The sequence below is a fragment of the Vipera ursinii genome (genome assembly GCF_947247035.1).
Source record: "Vipera ursinii genome assembly, chromosome: 1".
Lineage (NCBI taxonomy): Eukaryota > Metazoa > Chordata > Lepidosauria > Squamata > Viperidae > Vipera > Vipera ursinii.
This window is the reverse complement of record NC_139512.1, coordinates 351169229-351189013: the sequence shown is the minus strand read 5'-3', so window position 1 is coordinate 351189013 and position 19785 is coordinate 351169229. Positions and strand designations below refer to the sequence as shown.

Genomic DNA, 19785 nt, shown 5'->3' with positions numbered 1-19785 from the left:
AATCGTTTTGTATTATCTTTTTATCAATGTCTATGGACATTCTCAGCCTTCCAGGTCATAGTTGTCCCAAAGATGCTTTTTCACAAGGCAAATGGATTTTCTTGAGCTGAAGAAGCTTCTTGGATGAGAAGTGAAACTTCTTCAAAGGAAAACAGTCCTGTTGCCTCATGAAAAAGCATCTTTGGGATATCTTTTTATCATTTTGTAAGACACCCTGAGTCACTTCAGCAGTGAGATGGGCAGCATAGTTCATCCATCCACCTATCCATCCGTCCGTCCATCAATCCAGCCTTATTTCTCCTGGGGGAATGGTCCATAGTCAAGCCACCACCGCACTTCTTATACATTAATATTGATTTGTATCCCACCTTCATTATTTTTACAAATAATTCGAGCCAGTGAATATACCTAATACACTTTCCTCTTCTTCTTTTCCCCATAACAACAATCCTGCAGGGTGGGTTGGGCAGAGAGAAAGTGATCCCACCATTATTATCTTTGCAAATAAGTCAAACTGGCAAACAAATTCAACACACTTTCTTTCTCCTATTTTCTCCACAACAACACCCCTGTGAGGTGGGTTGCGCTGAGAGAGAGGGACTAGCCCAAAGTCACCCAGCCTGGCTTTCATCACAAAGGTGGGACTTGAACTCATGGCCTCCTGTTTTATAGCCCGGTGCCTTAACCACTAGGCCAGGGGTAGGCAACCTTGGCTCTTTTATGACTCATAGACTTCAACTCCCAGAATTCATGAGTCAACATGGCTCTGGTTGGAAACTTTCCCTTTCTCCTCAGCATGGCTGGCTCAGGAATTCTGGGAGTAGAAGTCCACGAGTCATAAAAAAGCCAAGGTTGCCTACCCCTGCACTAGGCCAAACTGGGTCAGATATAGGAAGACTCACCTCATCAGGGTTCTCACTGGTGATACGGGCTGCGATCACATGACCCCGTGGACAAGGCACATGGGCCGAGTTGTCAAAGTCAATAGGGGTGTCCCCCCAGGGGGAAGCCCCATACATGATCCGGATATCCTTGATCCTGTGGAGAGGAATTCCCATGGCAATCTGGAAAAAAAAGAAAAGAAAATATAGCCTTTTTCATATTAGGTACACAATATAAAGAACTTCCAATGTCACCACTAAGCATAAGTGTCCCAGCATCTGTGTCGTGTTTTCTCTCTCTCTCTCTCTCTCTCTCTCTCTCTCTCTCTCTCTCTCTCTCTCTCTCTCTCTCTCTCTCTCTCGATTGAGGGCAATAGAAGAAGGGGACGACAGAGAATGAGGTGGCTGGATGGAGTCATTGAAGCAGTAGGTGTGAGCTTAAATGGACTCCAGAAGATGGTAGAGGACAGGAAGGCCTGGAGGAACATTGTCCATAGGGTCGCGATAGGTCGGACACGACTTCGCAACTAACAACAACAACTTTGAACAACTTTGAACGATCACTAAACAAAAAAGGGGAACAAAAATCTTCCTGTATAAACTCTTTAAATCAGTGTTTCTCAACTCTGGCAACTTTAAAATATGTGGACTTCAACTCCCATAATTTCCCAGCCAGCAAGGGAATTTTAAATCAGTCAGCCCATCACCAATAGTGATAATTTCCTGATCTATTTTGTGGAGATCTTTCATCAACAAATTTAAAGGTTCTAGATTATTGAAAGACAGTTTTTGGCCTTTTTATTGGTAGGCCGCAGAATTTTTTTGAAACCGTACTGAAAGACATTTCCACCCTTGTTGTTAGTTGCGAAGTCGTGTCCGACCCATCGCGACCCTATGGACAATGTTCCTCCAGGCTTTCCTGTCCTCTACCATCTTCTGGAGTCCATTTAAGCTCACGCCTACTGCTTCAGTGACTCCATCCAGCCACCTCATTCTCTGTCGTCCCCTTCTTCTATTGCCCTCAGTCAATTATAAAGTTCAGTGCTCAGGGAGAGAGAGATGTTTAATTACACGAAGACTTATTGTTATGTACATAAGCTGAGGTAATTCATGGACAGCTCCATAACAGCTGAGTTTGACAGCTCGGCTGGCAGCAACAGCGGGGCAGCACGTGATTGGTCGGCTGCATACGGCGGGAAAATTCCTCTGTTATGATTGGGCGTTGGGCCGGCAGCCAGAGTATATAAGGAGCTCTGGCACTCACTGTCTTTGTCCTGTCCCAGCTGAATAAAGCCTGCTCTTGGAAATCTGTGTCAGCTGTTCCTTCAGTCTGAGCACCCGACGTTACAGTTGGCGACGAGGATGGGATACTGCTTCATAGAGCGAAGTCACTAAGCTGAAGTCACTGGGGATAGAGGAAACTCATCCTGCAACTTCCCACTGAAGCAGTATCCGGACCAGAACACCATGGCAAAGCTCGGACACATCCGAGAATTTGACATCCGCTATCCGGAGCGCTGGGAGTCACACTGGGGGCAGGTCGAAGGCTACCTACTAGTAAATCACATCACAGAGGACCAACTGAAGGCTGCTGCCTTGCTGTGCCTCAGTGGTCCAGATGTCTACGATGTGGCCGTTGGGTTGTGCAGTCCAGAGCCTGTCACAACTGTTTCCTATGCTGACCTCACAGACAAATTCAGCAGGCACTTCATGCCAAGGAGGTCAGAACTTTTTTGGCGGCTTCGATTCGTTCAGAGGAGCCAGATGCCCGCCGAGTCCACAACCGATTACATTGCGGCGATACATCAAGCCGCCCGTATGTGCCGGTTTCCGGATCTTGAAGATCGAATTCGGGATCAAATCGTCTTCGGGCTAAGCGACAAGTGGCTTCAGAGGAAGTTGGTGACAAAACCTACGATGAGCCTGACCGAAGTCGTTAGCGAAGTCATGGCTCACAAGGCCGGGTGTGGGAAGAACGTATCCCGACCGGGAAATGGCCCAAATGGGTCACTGCATCAAGGCTGCGCCACAGTCGGTGACAACGAGGAGGACGATGACAACCCTGAAGTCAACGCCACCCAACGGAAGTTTGAAAAATTCAAACCCGACGCAACCTCGGCAGAACTCTACAAAAACCGTGGGCCAAAAACAACAAAAGCGCGGGCTACCCAAGCATCAGAGATCCAGAGGCAAGATGTGCCAGCTGCGGGGGCACTCAAACCCGGGGAACCTGCCGATTCTGCAATGCCAATTGCCACTTCTGCGGCAAGACCGGGCACTTTCGGGCCGTCTGTCGCAGCTGCAACCACGACAACCTGAATGAACTCGACTCGTCATTGCCAGGTATAACCCCCCCCCCAATCCCTGGCTTTGAGCACCCTGGGTCTTCTGCACAAATTATTGACAGGGAAGAATTGTTAGGGTGTCATACTGTAACCTACCGCCTGCTTAGGCCTAAAATTAAAATCAAGGTCCAATTACAAGGAATTCCCTGCGAGATGGAGGTTGGCTCTGGATCTCCAGTCTCCATAATATCTTCTGAGACCTTTCAAACAATTTGCAACCTAAGCGGGCAGCGAGTTCCCTTAAAACCAACCAAAGTCAAGTTAGCGGATTTTCAGCAGGCCCCGATAAAACTAAAGGGGAAGGCCACTGTTAAGGAATTTGTTGTGCAGAGGTCTCCTTGTGCTACCAAAGAGTTGCACAGACAAGGAAGGGTACTGAGAGCAGCAAGAGTCACACAGTAAGAGTACACTGAGTTGTAAAAACAAAAAGTATTTTACTTTTGAGGTGGTGTAAGAACAAAAATGCACAGTCAAAAATAAACAGTCCAGGTCATAAACAATAGCAACAGTCCAAATAGCAATCCAAACTACAAAGTCTTCTTACCGGTACAGTAATAGTAGAGATCAGTGAATTCAGAGAGAGAGAGAAGCTACGTTCCTAGCTTCCTCTTATGGCCATGAGAACACTTACACACCCATTGGCCAATTAACTTCTTAAAGACATAGCATTATGGTTAATATATTTTCAACCCAACATTGTAGGCTAACACCATATGCCTAACATTCTCCCCTTTGGGTAGAATAATATATAACTCTTACAATCTTATGCACATTCTTTCACAATTAGCATTGTGTTTCACAGCACTTTGTACCTTCGTAAAATGGTCTGCAATATTTACATCAGATGAACAATACTCTAGCTGTATTAATCTATCCTTTATACATTGTCTGACATTTAAATCACGAAGATCAGTATGTTTAGATCTTGTTCTTACTGCAGCATTATTAGCCATCTTTATCGCAGCTTGATTGTCCTCATATACAATGAATGGATCATTTACATTTAAATCCATATCTAACAATAATTGTTTGTACACTAGCAGTTCTGTACATAACACTGATAGACATGAAAATTCAGCCTCCATTGTAGATACGCTTATGTGTTTTTGTCTAATGGGTTTCCATCCAATTAAAGAATCACCCAACATTATAGCCAACCCTGAGGTAGATTTACGAGTGCTTGTATCAGAGGCAAAACTCGCATCTGCATATGCAGTAAGGATTAACCCACGATTTGGCTCTAAATATAACGAGTAGTGAATAGTTTGCTTCAAATACCTTAATACTCGTTTAGCTGATTGCCAGTGTCTAACAGTTGGATTATTGTTGTACCTAGCCAATTGATTTACACAGTAAGAAATATCAGGTCTAGTCCAATTACTCAGATACATAAGACTTCCTATCAAAGATTGGTACATAGTCTTATCAAATACAGGACTCTCAACATTAGTGTCCTGAAAATCCATAGCCATTGGAGTTTTTGCTGGTTTACACATTTCCATATTGTATCTCTTTAATAACTGAGATATTTTACTGGCTTGCGACACCTTAAAACCCCTATTCGTTTTCACAATATCTAACCCCAAATAGTGGCTTATTTCCCCAAGATTACAATTACAAGGAATTCCCTGCGAGATGGAGGTCGGCTCTGGATCTCCAGTCTCCATAATATCTTCTGAGACCTTTCAAACAATTTGCAACCTAAGCGGGCAGCGAGTTCCCTTAAAACCAACCAAAGTCAAGTTAGCGGATTTTCAGCAGGCCCCGATAAAACTAAAGGGGAAGGCCAACCTGTCAGTTAAGTTTAAGGGGTTCCGGGGTCCCTTGGACGTGTTAGTAACTGTAGGAAAAAGAGCCAGTCTAGTGGGACTAGACTGGTTTGAGGCCCTTGGAATTTGGCTGGGGGGAGTTAATTCCACCCAGACCAAAAGCCTCAAATCCATCTGCAAGGAATTTGCAGACATATTCGATGGCTCCCTAGGAAAATACACAGGCCCTCCCGTAAGCTTAAAATTTAAACCCAATATCCTACCAATTAGGATTAAGGTGTGGAGAGTTCCGTTCGCCCTCAAGCAAAAGATTGAGGACGAACTGGATCGACTCGTTAAATTGGGAGTTTTAGAACCCGTGGATGGGAGTAACTGGGAAACCCCCATCGTCACCCCAGTTAAATCTAATGGTGAAGTTAGCATTTGTGCTGATTACAAGGCCACCCTCAATCGAGCTTTAAACCCACACGCTTACCCTGTCCCGTCGGTGAAACACGTCCTCTCTGCGATACAGTCTGGTGCCATATTTGCCAAGCTTGACTTGGCGCAGGCATAATTACAACTACCTGTCACCAAGGAGACTGCAGATGCGCAGACTATTGTTACACACCGCGGGGCTTTCAAAGTGAACCATCTGCAGTTCGGAATTTCAGTAGCTCCTGGCATTTTCCAGGAAGTAATGGAAAAAACTTTGAAAGGCATCCCGGGGGTGTGTCCATACTTTGACGACGTTCTGATTGCAGGAGAACTCATGGCCTCCTGGCTGAACGATTGCAAGCTGTACTTTGCAGATTTCGTACAGCTGGGCTCAAATTGAAAAAAGAAAAATGTAGCATAGGGGTAACTTCCACTGAATTCTTAGGTTACAGGATAGATGCTCAAGGAATTCACCCCACAGACTCAAAGGTAAGGGCAATTAAATTGGCTCCAACCCCAAAAAACAAAACTGAACTACAAGCCTTTTTAGGACTACTAAATTTCTATCATGCTTTTCTGCCTCAGAAAGCATCCATCGCTGAGCCCCTACACAGGTTGCTAGAGAAAAAAGCCCCTTGGACATGGTCCAGCATTCATGAAAAATGTTTCAGGGACCTGAAAAAACTGCTCTCCAACAACTCAACTGTCACCCATTTTATTGAGGGCAAAGCTATTTGCTTAGCGTGTGACGCCTCCCCTTATGGGGTGGGGGCCGTATTAAGCCATTTGGGTAGTGATGGGATACAAAAACCGATTGCATACTACTCTAGAACACTTTCTAAGCCAGAAAGAAATTATGTACAAATTGACAAAAGAAGCCTTGGCAATAGTTGCCAGGGTGAAAAAATTTCACGACTACCTTTATGGTAGGGAATTTACAATCTTCACTGACCACAAGCCCTTGTTAGGGTTATTCACTTCAGATAAACAAACACCTCAGATCCTGTCTCCCAGGATCTTGCGTTGGTCTACCTTCCTCTCTGCATACACATTTAAGTTGCTTTACAAACCTGGCAGGGAAATGTGCAATGCAGATGGATTAAGTAGATTGCCCTTGCCAGAGGAGGACCAGGACCCAGCACCTGCTGGCCAAATTCTGGCCATTCAGGAACTACCTGAATGCCCTCTACAAGCAAAGGACATTGCTTCTGCTACCAAAACTGATAAAACCCTTAGCAGAGTACTAACTTGAGTAGCCTCGGGATGGCAAGCAAAAAGCCCAGGGACCGAATTCCAGGCCTTCTTCATTAGGAGGCATGAATTGTCTTCACACCTTGGCTGTCTCTTGTGGGGAAACAGGGTCACAATTCCCGATAAATATAAAACTAAGGTCCTACAGGCACTTCATGAGGGCCACCCAGGAATTGTGAAGATGAAAGCGTTAGCTCGCAGATATTTGTGGTGGCCAGGCCTGGACAAAGATATAGAATGTCACGTAGCTGGATGCTACTCGTGTCAAAAGTCCAGGCTAGAGCTACCACACGCGCCGGTACACAAATGGGAAGTAACGCACAATCCTTGGTCAAGGGTCCATCTGGACTTTGCTGGGCCATTCCAAGTGCAAATGTTCCTAATTGTCATGGATAACCAGGTGGTTAGAGGTAATCCCAGTTAGCAGCACGTCTTCAGCCAGCACAGTACAGGTACTCAGGGGGCTCTTCGCCACTCACGGTCTGCCTGACGTATTAGTCTCAGACAATGGGCCTCAATTCACCTCTGCCATTTTCCAGGTTTTCACCCAGAACAATTTGATTAGGCACGTCACATCCGCTCTATTCCACCCGTCCACTAACGGTCTTGCTGAAGTTATGGTGAAGTCAACCAAAGACGCCCTACGTGGCATCATCTGGGGAGACTGGCACCACCGATTAGCCCAATTCCTTTTGGCTCAGCACTCCACCCCCTGTACTGCCACCGGGAAAAGTCCAGCTGAGCTACGTTGGGGCCGCTGGCTCATCACAAAACTGGACAGGCTTCATCCTGATCGGGAGGCTGCTGAACCTGAATGACCCTACCACTCTCGAGAGCTCCTCATCAGGGACCTTGTATGGGCTAGGAACTATGGGCCAGGGGACAATTGGAGTCAGGGAGTAGTGGTCGACCGGACAGGGCCCTTATCATACATCATTAAAGGGGAGGGGAGTTGCCACTTTAGAAGGCACATCGATCAACTAAGGTGACGGGCCTTGGAGACTCAGCTTAAGGAACACAGGGAGCTAACCCCACCCAGATGGCCTGACCACCTTACACCACCAACAGCTTCAGCAAGGAATTCTTGCCAGCCGGGAACGGCGCAGGGAAGGCCAATGAGTCAACCTGAAGAACCTGCAGAGACTCTTGACCCAGCTGAAGCCCATTTGGACAAGAAAACTCAGGGACTGACACAGACCCAGGTTAAGGCGGACTTAGGAACTGCACAACTTCCACGGCGTTCAGGCAGGACTCGAAGGTCGCCAGCTTACCTGGAAGACTTTGTTTGGGCCGTGGGTCAAGGGGCACGGGGAGTTAAAGATTCATGTTCAACTACAAAGCATGTTAAGGAAGTTAACCGTTTATTGTCATTTCGGGGGGAGGAAAGGGGTGTTATGTACATAAGCTGAGGTAATTCACAGACAGCTCCATAACAGCTGAGTTTGACAGCTCGGCTGGCAGCAACAGCGGGGGAGCGCGTGATTGGTGGGCTGCGTACGGCGGGAAAATTCCTCTGTTAGGATTGGGCGTTGGGCCGGCAGCCAGAGTATATAAGGAGCTCTGGCACTCACTGTCTTTGTCCTGTCCCAGCTGAATAAAGCCTGCTCTTGGAAATCCGCGTCAGCTGTTCCTTCAGTCCGAGCGCCTAACATTACACTTATGATCTTCTAGGCCGGGGTAGGCAACCTTGGCTCTTTTATGACTCGTGGACTTCAACTCCCAGAATTCCTGAGCCAGTCCACGAGTCATAAAAGAGCCAAGGTTGCCTACCCTTGCCACAACAATTTGTGGAGAGCCATTGAAAAGCTGGGTATCCCAGGGCCTCCTATCCTGCCTACTGGAGAATGTGCATGAGGGCCAAGAAATGAGAGTCAGACTAGAATAGATAGTCCTCAACTTACTACAGTTCATTTAGTGAGTGTTCGAAGTTACCACAGCACTGAAAAAAGTGACATGACCGTTATTCACACTTACTGCAGCATCTCCCTGGTGAATCAAAATTCAAATCCTATCCTAATCCTATTTACGACGCTGGCAGTCTTTTAAGGATCATGTGATCGCTTTTTGTGACTTTCTGACAAGCAAAGTCAATGGAGGAAGCCAGGTTCCCTCCACAACCGTGTTACTAACTTGCAGTGATTCAATTAACAACGGCGGCACGAAAGGTCATAAAATGGGGCAAAACTCACTTAACAAGTTGTCTCACTTCGCAACAGAAACTTTGGGCTCAGTTGTGGTCGTAACTCGAGGGCTATCTGTATGGAGCAACGGAAAGGGTACAAACTGGAGAAATGTGCCAAGGATGCATATGGTCTTCTCTTACTTATTTAACTTCCATTGCAGAATATATTACGGGGAAATGCTAGGTTAGAAGAAATGTGATTGTTCCTGGGAGATCATTGACTTCAAACATGCTGATGATGCTACTTTGATAGCTGGTAACAAAGACGACTTAAGGAAACTCTTATTGATGGTGAAAGAAGAGAAATGCAAAGGGAATCAGCTTTTTAAAAGGTCTTTAGAAAATTATAGGATTTTGTCAACAGGCAATGCTTTGATTGCATGTTTTTTTTATCTGTACAGTTGTACCCTGCCATGAGTCTTTATTGATTTGGCGGTGTACAACTAGAACAAACTATAATAATGATATATACTCGTTCAGAATTCTCTGTTTATCATTATTATGGGTATAGAAATGAAAGCATATAAATAAATGAAAGAATGAAATACAAATATCAAATAGGAAACCCTTTACTTTCTTAACCAGGCTGCACAGGACAGGTTTATTGTCCTTTTTTGTTATTATCTTTTTTTAACTGAGAAATTTACATAAGGATTGCAAATGTAAAGCAAATGTAAAGAAGAAAGAGGGAAGAAACGGAAAGGGAAAGAAAAGGTATAACAAGATGGTGGGTTTGTTGTCACTGTGAGTTGTGGGGGGGGGTCACAAAGGAAGGCTCAGCCAATCTCAATGTATACAAGTTGTACTTTGACAATAAAGTTCATTCAGAAAGGAAAGGAAAGGAAAGGGGGAAGGGGAGGGAAGGGAAGGGAAGAAGGAAAGGGAAGGGAAGGGAAGGGAAGGGAAGGGAAGGGAAGGGAAGGGAAGGGAAGGAAAGGAAAGGAAAGGAAAGGAAAGGAAAGGAAAGGAAAGGAAAGGAAAGGAAAGGAAAGGAAAGGAAAGGAAAGGGGGAAGGGGAGGGAAGGGAAGGGAAGAAGGAAAGGAAAGGGAAGGGAAGGGAAGGGAAGGGAAGGGAAGGGAAGGGAAGGGAAGGGAAGGGAAGGGAAGGGAAGGGAAGGAAAGGAAAGGAAAGGAAAGGAAAGGAAAGGAAAGGAAAGGAAAGGAAAGGAAAGGAGAAACAGAATAAGAGGAAAAGAAAAAAAATGTAGTTAAAGAAAAATAAGCAACCTGATTTTTCCCCCCAACAATTATAACCAAACTCATTATCCTTTCTTCCTCTTGGTGTTACAAAAATCCCTTTACTCCCTCAGAACCATACGGCAAATCCTCACTTCACTTTGTTTCCATTTCCAGCAAAAAAAAGTCCCTAACTGGTTCCCAGCCTTTTAACAAAAGTACAACAGCTGCATTTTAACCGAAGAAAGCGCTCAGAAAATCATAACCCCTCTGCAAAGTGACGTTCGCCTCCGTTACACGCCGATTTGAGTCCCAAAAGGTTCCCCTCCTTTGAAAACACGCCCTCCCATTTCAAAACAACCAGGGAGAGGTTCCCCCCCCACACACACACCTGCATAATGCAATGCTTCACTTTCCAAAGCCAGAAGCCATCCCTGGCCTTAACAGCATGCTGATCTCCTTCCAAGTTCAGGACTCGCTTCTTGCAACATAGGGAACAAATCCCCAAAAAACCTCTTCCCACCTCTTCCAAGATCTCGGACGAACTGGTTATTCCAGCCGAAGTGCTTGGCAACTAGTTTATAGTTAGTTTATAGTTTATTAAATTTTTATACCGCCCTTCTCCCGAAGGACTCAGGGCGGTGAACAGGGCATATGATAAAAATACAAAAATACAAAAGTTAAGAAAAAATTAAATTATTGCCCAAGTAAAACAGTAAAAAATATACAAATATTAAAACCCTAAGTTAACTCCCCATCAGGCCAGGCCAGCTTGTTCAAATAAATGGGTCTTTAACCCACGCCGGAAGGAGCAGAGATCCGGTGCCTTCCGGAGCTCAACCAGCAGTTGATTCCACAAAGCCGGGGCGCCCACAGAGAAGGCCCTCTCCCTGGGGGCCACCAGCCGGCATTCTCTGACCGGAGGCACCCTGAGGAGGCCCTCTCTGTGGGAACGCACAGGGCGGAGGGGAGTCGACGCCGGCAGCAGGTGGTCCCCAAGGTATTCCGGACCCATGCCATGTAAGGACTTAAAAACCATCACCAAGACCTTGAACCTCACCCGGAAGACAACTGGTAGCCAATGCAGCTTGCGGAGCAAAGGTGTAACATGAGAGTACCGGGAAACTCCCAAGACAACTCTCGCGGCCACATTCTGTACCAGTTGGAGCCTCCGAGTGGTCTTCAAGGGAAGCCCCATGTAGAGAGCATTGCAATAGTCAAGACGAGAGGTCACGAGCGCATGAGTGACCGTACACAGGGCACTGTACACTAGGCTTCATCCTTCCCACCAGGTCTTCTCGACTTACCTGGAGTTGAGCCGAAGGCAGGTTCACGTCAGCCACCATTTCTGTGCAAGGGTGCTCAACCTGCAGCCGAGGGTTTAGCTCCAAAAAGTAAAAGCTCCCATCCTGGCTGTAAAGATATTCCACCGTCCCGGCACTGACGTAGCCCACCATCTTGGCGAGTTTCACGGCACACTGAAAAAAAAAAGAAAGAAAGAAAGAAAGAAAGGCTTGCATCGAAATGGTCAGACGTATTTTGAAGCAAGACAGCTTCAACAGATCGTTTGGTTGGGCAGGTGTGGCATTCTTCAATTTCTGGGTTGAAGAACACAGAATAATAGAGTTGGAAGGGACTTTGGAAGTCTTCTAGTCCAACCCCTTGCTCGAGCAGCAGACCCTATACCAGGGGTAGGCAACCTTGGCTCTTTGATGACTCGTGGACTTCAACTCCCAGAATTCCTGAGCCGGCATGGCTCAGCATGGAAACCTTTCCCTTTCTCCTCAGCATGGCTGGCTCAGGAATTCTGGGAGTTGAAGTCCACGAGTCATCAAAGAGCCAAGATTGCCTACCCCTGCCCTATACTATTCTGGTCAAATGGCTGTCCAGTCTCTTCTTAAAAACTTTCCAGTGATGTACAAACCACAATTTCTGAAGGCAAGCTATTCCATTGGTTGATTGCTCTCGCCGTTAGGAAATCTCTCCTTAGTTCTAGGCTGCTTCTCTCCTTGGTTAATTTCCATCCATTGTTTTTTGTCCTGCCTTCAGGTGCTTTGGAAAATAGTTTGACACCCTTGTCTTTCTAGAAGCCCTCCAAATATTGGAATACTGCTATCATGTCACCCTTGGTCCTTCTTTGCATTAGACTACTAGACATATCCACTTCCTATAACCGTTGTTCGTATGTTTTAGCCTTCAACCCCCACCCACCCCATCATTCTTGTTGCTCTTCTCTGCACTTTTTCCAGAGTCGCAACATCTTTTTTGTACTGTGGTAATCAGAACTGGATGCAGTATTCCAACTGTGCTCTTACAAAGGCTGTGTAAAGCAGTACTAGAACATCACGCGATCTTGATTCTATCCCTTTATTAATGCTGCCTAGGACTGCGTTGGCTTTCTCGGCAGCTGCAGCACATGGCTGGCTCGTGTTTAAGTGATTGCCCACTAGGATTCCAAGATTAGGACTCCAAAAGAATGAGCACAAGGAAATGAATCAGGTGATGGGGCTGAGACTATGGAACTCACCGCAATGCAGAATTACCAATCTGCTTCCCTACTTATTTTGGGACCGTTCATGAAAGCCATCTTGTTCCTATCAACTTCTAATGTATTTCAGTAGGTAGAAACACCATGGCAACCTTATCTGAGCTCAGAAGCCAAGCAGCATCCGGCCTAGTTAGTAGATGGATGGGAGACCACCCAGAAATCTCTAAGCTATAAACTAGAGTTAGAATATGAAAAACACCCCAAAGGTGACAATGGGAAACTACTGACTAATTGTTAACCAGAAAACTACATGGATGTTTCCATAAAATCTGCAGGAGTCGTACCCAACTCAAAAGATATAATTTTATTGATTGGTTTAATTTCTACATCATCCATCTCACCTAAGTGACTCTGGTTTTACTTCTTAAAAAATGGGCAAATGTTTAAGTTATATAGGTAGTCCTCACTTATCAACTGCAATTAAGGCTGGCAACTCCATCATTAAGTGTCATGGTGATGATGCCTGACTTAATAACATCAGTTCTGGCCACAGTCATGAAGCACTTTGTCCATGGTCATGAACCAAGATTTCATGTGGCCATAACTTGCAACTTCCTGCTGGCTTCCCCACTGACTTTGTCAGAAGCCAGTTACGGAGGTCACAAACGGCGATCACATGATCAAGGACAATGCGACGTCAGAAATTGCGGGCCCGTGCTTTAATGTGTGTGGACTTCAACTCCCAGATTTTTCCAGCCAGCATGTTGGCTGGAGAATTCTGGGAGCTGAAGTCCACACATCTTAAAGCCACCAAGGTTGAGATACACTGTTCTAGATCGATTATGAGGCCATTGTTTATTCATGCACAGTAGCCACAACGTAGTCTTTATAAAATTTAGGGAGCTAATCAGATTCATTCCAGACTGAATCAGGTTACTGAGTTAATCCATTTTTGGTGCAATATTCTGAACCTTAAACGAACCAAAGAGGCTTAACCTACATAACAGACTAAGTTACTCCCACTCATAAAATCAAAGTAAGACAGAGACAGAACCAGCTCGGCGTGTTGTATGAATGCCTTTGCCAAGTTAACTGACCTAGTTAAATGTGTTGTGTGAGTGCAGTATTGTGGGTTTCTCAAAATCCTCTTCTTTTTTTCCAATCGTATTTCAAAGACGCTCAACTGAGCACGTAAGAGATCCTAAAGGCAACGTGGTAGACGTTGGCCCACCACTCACACACCAATCTCTTTCTAAGTTTTATTTATATAATACACGTCGTGCTCGATTTACGACCTCAATTGAGCCCCAGATTTCCATTGCCTAAGCGAAACAGTTGTCAGGTGAGTTTTGCCCCACTTTACGACCTTTCTCGACAGGGTTGTTAAGTGAATCCCTGCAGTTGTTCAGTTAATAAGACAGCTGTTAAGTGAATCTGGTCTCCTTATTGAGTTTCTTTGTCAGGAGGTCGCAAAAGGAGATCACCTGACCTCAGGACACTGCAACCGTCATAAATATGAGTCAGTTGCCGAGCGTCTGAATTTTGAGGGAAATGCTGCCGTGGTCGTAAGTGTGAAAAAATGGTCATAAGTCGCTTTTTTCAGTGCTGTGGTAATTTCAAACTAAACAAACTGTTGTAAGTCGAGGACTGCCTGTAAGCAACAAACGACCAACTAATTCTGACTCTTTTACCACAAACGCGAGGAGTGGGCTACACTTCTCCCCTCTCCAAGGCAGAATTCCCACCTACCTGTTCCATATGTTCAAAGACAGCCAGCGTTGCAATAGATGCTGGGGCTTCCTCGATAATCTTCTGATGCCGACGTTGCACGGAACAGTCTCGGCCAAAGAGCGAGATGGCATTGCCATATTGGTCGGCCAGGATCTGGACCTCAAGGTGGCGGGATTGCTTGGCCAGACGCATCACAAAGATCGGTGAGCCGGGCACCTCTGCTTGTACCTGAGAGTCACACACACACACAAGCAGGCGGTGAACAAGCAACTGGATTTTTACAAGAGAAGCGTATTTGCCATGTTCACAGAAGCCGTTAAGAAAAAGTCCCTGAGAGGCTTCTTCAAACGGCAACTGGACTTCATTTTTCCTTGAAGATGCTTCACTTCCCGTCCAAGGAGCTTCTTCAGTTCTGACTGAATGGTGGAGGGTGGAAGGATTTATATTCCTCGCAGTCATCTGAGAGTCACTGAGGCCACTTGGGGGTTTATCTGTGATCTTAGGGTCAAATGGGTGCAAATGAATCTCGCAGGACCATCTGCTGCTGGGAACAACTTCCCATCGCCCAGTGCGCTCACACAGAGAGGGCCTTCTCAGGGTGCCGTCGGCTAGACAATGTCGGCTGGTGACCCCCCAGGGGGAGGCCTTCTCTGTGGGAGCGCCAGCCCTATGGAACCAACTTCCCCTTGAGCTCCGGATGGCCCCGGATCTCCGGTCCTTTCGCCGCGGCCTCAAAACACTTCTTTTCCATCAGGCTGACCTGGACTGACAGGGATTTTAAAATGTTTTTTAATCTTTAACTTTAATTTTAACTTATTCTATTGGGGCTATTAATTTAATTTCTTTTTTAACTTTTGTATCATTGTATTTTATTGTTGTTAGCCGCCCTGAGTCCTTCGGGAGATAGTGCAGGATATAAGTCCCAATAATAAATAAATAAAATAAATAAATGGGTGTGGAATCTTCTTGGAACTGCGGAAAGGATTGTGTTGTAAAAAAGGAGAGGGGTGGTGTTATATCCTTCACCCTCTGTTGAGAGAGAGGTGTTCAATTTTGACGTAGATGGCCTCTTTGACCTCTCTTTCAAACTAGTGGCCCTCTCTGTCCAAAACATGGACTTTGCGGTCTTCAAAAGAGTGGCCTTTGTTCTTTACATGCAGATGGACTGCTGAATCTTGTCCTGATGGGTTTCTTCTCCTGAAATGGTATAGGGTTTCCTGCCTGAGCAGGGGGTTGGACTAGATGACCTCCAAGGTCCCTTCCAACTTCTTCTTCTTCTTCTTCTTCTTCTTATTATTATTATTATTATTATTATTATTATTATTATTATTATTATTATTATTATTATTATTATGTTGTGCCACACGTTTGTGAAGCGGTTCGTTTCTCCAATGTACAGATCTGAACATCTCACTGCATTGTACTGCATATACCACATCGCTCACATTGTGTCTGGGTGTTTTTATCCTTTGAAAGACACAGATATACCTCCAAATGACCTCAAGGGTTCTCAGAAAGAGTGCTAACGACCAGATGACTGCAAGGAATATACGGTAAATCCTTCCCTTCTCCACCATTCAGTTAGAAGTGAAGGAAGCTTCTTGGATGAGAAGCGAAATATCTTCAAGGAAAAAGTCCAGTTGGCTTTTGAAAAAATCACCTTTGGGATAACCATGACTTGGATGACTGAGACTCTCCATAGACTTTAAGAAAAAGCTTTCCCCCCCACCCAGCTCATTAGTTCACCCAGTGTAGTGGGAGGAGGGAATAGCCTTGAGGAACAGGAAGAAGAGATGTTATCAAGAAAATGATCAGATAAAAGAAACTTGAGTCTGGAACAGAATGTAATCCAAGAAAGCATCTCAGGGAAGAGCTGGCCTAGGTCTCACAAAGATTAAGGGGGAGAGGAAGCACATTCTGAGTTGCAAGATTAAAGTCAATCATTCACGGTAGAGCAGGCTAGAAACCAAAGTTACACGGGCCAAATTTATTTTTTATTATGAAAGTACAGTAATAGAGTAATACAGTAATACAGTAATACTGCAAACCTTGATTGTGCTTCCTTCCTCCTTCTCTTTACTTTCATGAGGACTGGGGAGGATCCCAGAATTCCCCACAATTTCAGAATCACCCAGCTAATACACTTTTAAGATGTATGGACCTCAACTCCCAGAATTATGTGCAGGCATGCTTTAAGCTATGTGGACTTCAATTCCCAGATTTCCCCAGCCAGGATACTTTTAAGATGTGCAGATGTCAACTCCCTAGAATTCCCCAGCTAGCATGCTTTAAGGAGCGTGGACTTCATCTCCCAGCAGGCTTTAAAGTGTGCAGACCCCCAACTCCCAGAATTCCCTGGCCAGCATGCTTTAAGGGATGGAACGTCAACTGCCAGAGTTTCCTGACCAATATGTTTTAATGTGTGCAGACTTCAATTCCCAGGATTCCTCAGTCAGCATGATGGCTGGGGAATTCTGGGATTTGAAGTCCACGCATCTTAAAAGTGGCCAAGGTTGAGATGCACTGGACTAGAGAGCTAACGTCTTCGACCAAGCAACCATTTTCAAGTTGCGGAGGGGGGGGTGTTTCTAAGATTTGGAATTTCAAGACATTTTGAAACATACCTGTCTGAAGAGGTTGGGAAAATCATCGGCATTGTTTACTTTCCTGATTCCTTTTCCTCCCCCTCCTTCAGAGGCTTTGATCATGACCGGATAACCAATAGCTTCGGCAGCCTGAACACAAGAAAAGCCATACATGAATGAGATTTATTGGAGATAAAGGAAATTGTCCTTAAGTTTCTAGACAGGTAGGAAAAAAGAGAGCCCGACCCCCTATCACACTCCACAATTCAGCAAGGCCGACAAAGTAGCCACCTAAAATTTAGAGGTCTCCTATCTTTACTTTTGGATCAGGTTCTCCATTCAAGAGTGGTATGGAATCTGGGGGTTGTCTTGAACTCATGGCTCCTGTTTGAAGAGCAGGTGACAACTGTGGCCAAACACACCTTTGCACAGCTGCCCCTTCCTGAATAGGGCAATCCTCTAAGACAGGGGTCCCCAACCTGTGGGCCACAGCCCACTACCAGTCTGTCACGGGTGCTCAAGGCCCCATTTGGGTTAGCATCACAGGCGTTCTTAGCCTCACACAAGCAATGGGTGCTTGTGCGTGCACGCACACGTGCCTGCCCCTCCCACAACAACCATTCCCTCTTTCTCCCCTCCTCATTTCCAGGCCGCTAACCCAGAAAGGTTGAGGAACTCTGTTCTAGGACAATTACTCAATGCCCTGCCTAGTCACTCATGGCTTGAATATTGCAATGCAATCTACATGGGGCTGCCCTTGAATAACATTTGGAAGCTTTAACTGGTCCAGAATGTAGCAGCACGGCCAGCGATAGGCATGCCTCAACGTGCCCTTGTGATACATCTACTTCACAAGGTCCACTGATGAAGCTTCTTGGGTAACAAGTGAACGATCTTCTTCTTCCTCAAGGAAACACAGTCCATTTGTCTTTTTGAAAAATCACCTTTGTGACATCTATGACCTGTGTTGAGGTATTGATTTAACAGCTAACCATCTTATGTGAGATGTAATATATTGAAGGGAATGACTCAGCAGGGTCTGTGTCTCTTTAAGAGCCTTTGTATAAAGGGAAGGCTCTGCTGATGTGTTCTCTCTCTTCCGTCTCCTGCTGTAACTGTGGTTTGTTGGATCCTGCTGTATTAGCACGTGCATGTATATTGTTCCTGGTGTATGATATTGTAGATAGTGTAAGATAAACCACCATTTAATACAAACCACTGTTTACTGTGTTTACTCTTGGGTTATCTCAACGCAATGAGGTTGTGCACCCTCTGACAACCTGAATGACTGAGAATCTCCATAGACAAGGTCCACCGGTTGCCAATATACTTCCAGTTGCAATCCAAGATCTTGGTTTTTACTTATACAAGTAGTCCTTGACTTACAACCATAATGGAGCCTGCCCATCACCATCTTAAGTTGTGACAATCCTAAAGTTTTATGACATTTTTTTGGCAGCCATCGTTAAGCAAATGCCGAGGTCATTAAACAAATGACACAGCTGTTAAGTGAACTGATGTTCGCCATGGATGCAGTTCTGCCGAAAATCAGAAGTAACTTTCGGTTTTCCGCAAAACCGGCATAAAACATGATCATGTGACCGCTGGACGCTACAAACGGCTTTAAATGCAGCCTGGTTCTGAGCACTCAAAGTTTGGTCACATAACTGGGAGGGCCAATGGAACTTCAAAACTGAGTCGTAAGTCAAGGATGTAACTTTAAAGCCCTATATGCCATAGGGCCTGGTTATTTGAGGGATCACCCAGCTTTATGCCTAGGCAGGGCAAGGCAAGGCAACAGAGAAGGCATTCTCTGGATCTCTACCATTAAACAGTGTCACAAAGGAAGATCCAGGAAGCGCACTTTCTTTGAAGTAGCACCTGCCCATTGGAATAAGATTTCTCCGGGATCTGTTTTGGTCCCACCTGACAGCATTTTGGAAGGTTAGAAAGACATGGCTGTTCTCCCAGGCCTTGGACTAGCCCTTGTTAACTGTGTTATGAGCATACTTTTTATGTTGCTTGGCCATATTTTCCCATCTAGTTCCTTCTTTACTGCATTTTTAAAAATCTCATTTTGCTGTAGTGTCACCCATCCCAGGATCAGATGGATGGATGGATAACGAATAGATGAATGAATGAATGATGAATGGATAGATGGATGAATGGATCTATGGATAAACAAATGGATGGATGGATGGGTGGATGAACAATAGTAAGGCTGTGTTGCACAAGCAGTTTAAGAATTGTCTACCATGTTTTAAGGTTTTAAAATTTAGAAATTGGACAGCCTGCTGGGTACTACTCTCCCCAGCTCTTTACAGAGAAGTAAAGGTCTAGCTCCATGATGCCAAACCTATGGCACGTGTGCCACAGGTGGCACGCAGAGCCCTCTCTGTGGGCACGCACGCCATCGCCCCAGTCCTAGGCCTTCAGCTGGGTTTTATAAAACCTTTTCGCTTTAGTCCTCCGCCACTGTGTGCAAAAAAAAAAGGTTCAATCAATCAATTTCAACTTCTCGCGGGGAAAAAAAAGATCTCACAAGGTTGGAATCAATTGATTGAACTTTTTAGCCCCACCCAGTCTGCCATTACCACTGCAGCCACACCCACCCAATGGGCCACGCCCACCCAATAGGCCACACCCACCTGGCACCCGACAATTCATAAGTGGGTTTTGGGTTGCAATTTGGGCCCTCAGTCTCTAAAAGCTTCGAAATCACTGGTCTAGCTAATTCAACTTTTCTTTCTTGCAGGACTGTTTTCCGATTGGAGGCCTAACAAGAAAACCGCTCCATGCCTTTATATCTGCTTTTACAATTATGAAGACTCAGTTTGGTGCAGTGCTTAAAGTACTGGATTTGAAGCCAGGAGGCTGTGAGTTCCAGTCCTCCCATAGGCACAAAAGCCAGTTGGGGGACTCTGGGCCAGTTCCTCTCTCTTAATCCAACCCATTTCACA

General features: G+C 45.4%; 1 protein-coding gene across 3 annotated transcripts in view; it reads right to left on the bottom strand.

Moving 5' to 3' along the window:
* Positions 1-19785, bottom strand: part of ACACA (acetyl-CoA carboxylase alpha) — a 284404-nt gene that overhangs the window by 198766 nt on the left and 65853 nt on the right. For all 3 annotated transcript variants that reach the window (XM_083379642.1, XM_083379643.1, XM_083379644.1), the window contains 4 exons: positions 16865-16975; positions 14259-14468; positions 11329-11499; positions 903-1064 (listed from right to left, as the gene is read on the bottom strand). In XM_083379642.1, coding sequence (XP_083235768.1) covers positions 903-1064; positions 11329-11499; positions 14259-14468; positions 16865-16975 — 654 coding nt within the window. The remainder of the gene's footprint in view (positions 1-902; positions 1065-11328; positions 11500-14258; positions 14469-16864; positions 16976-19785) is intronic.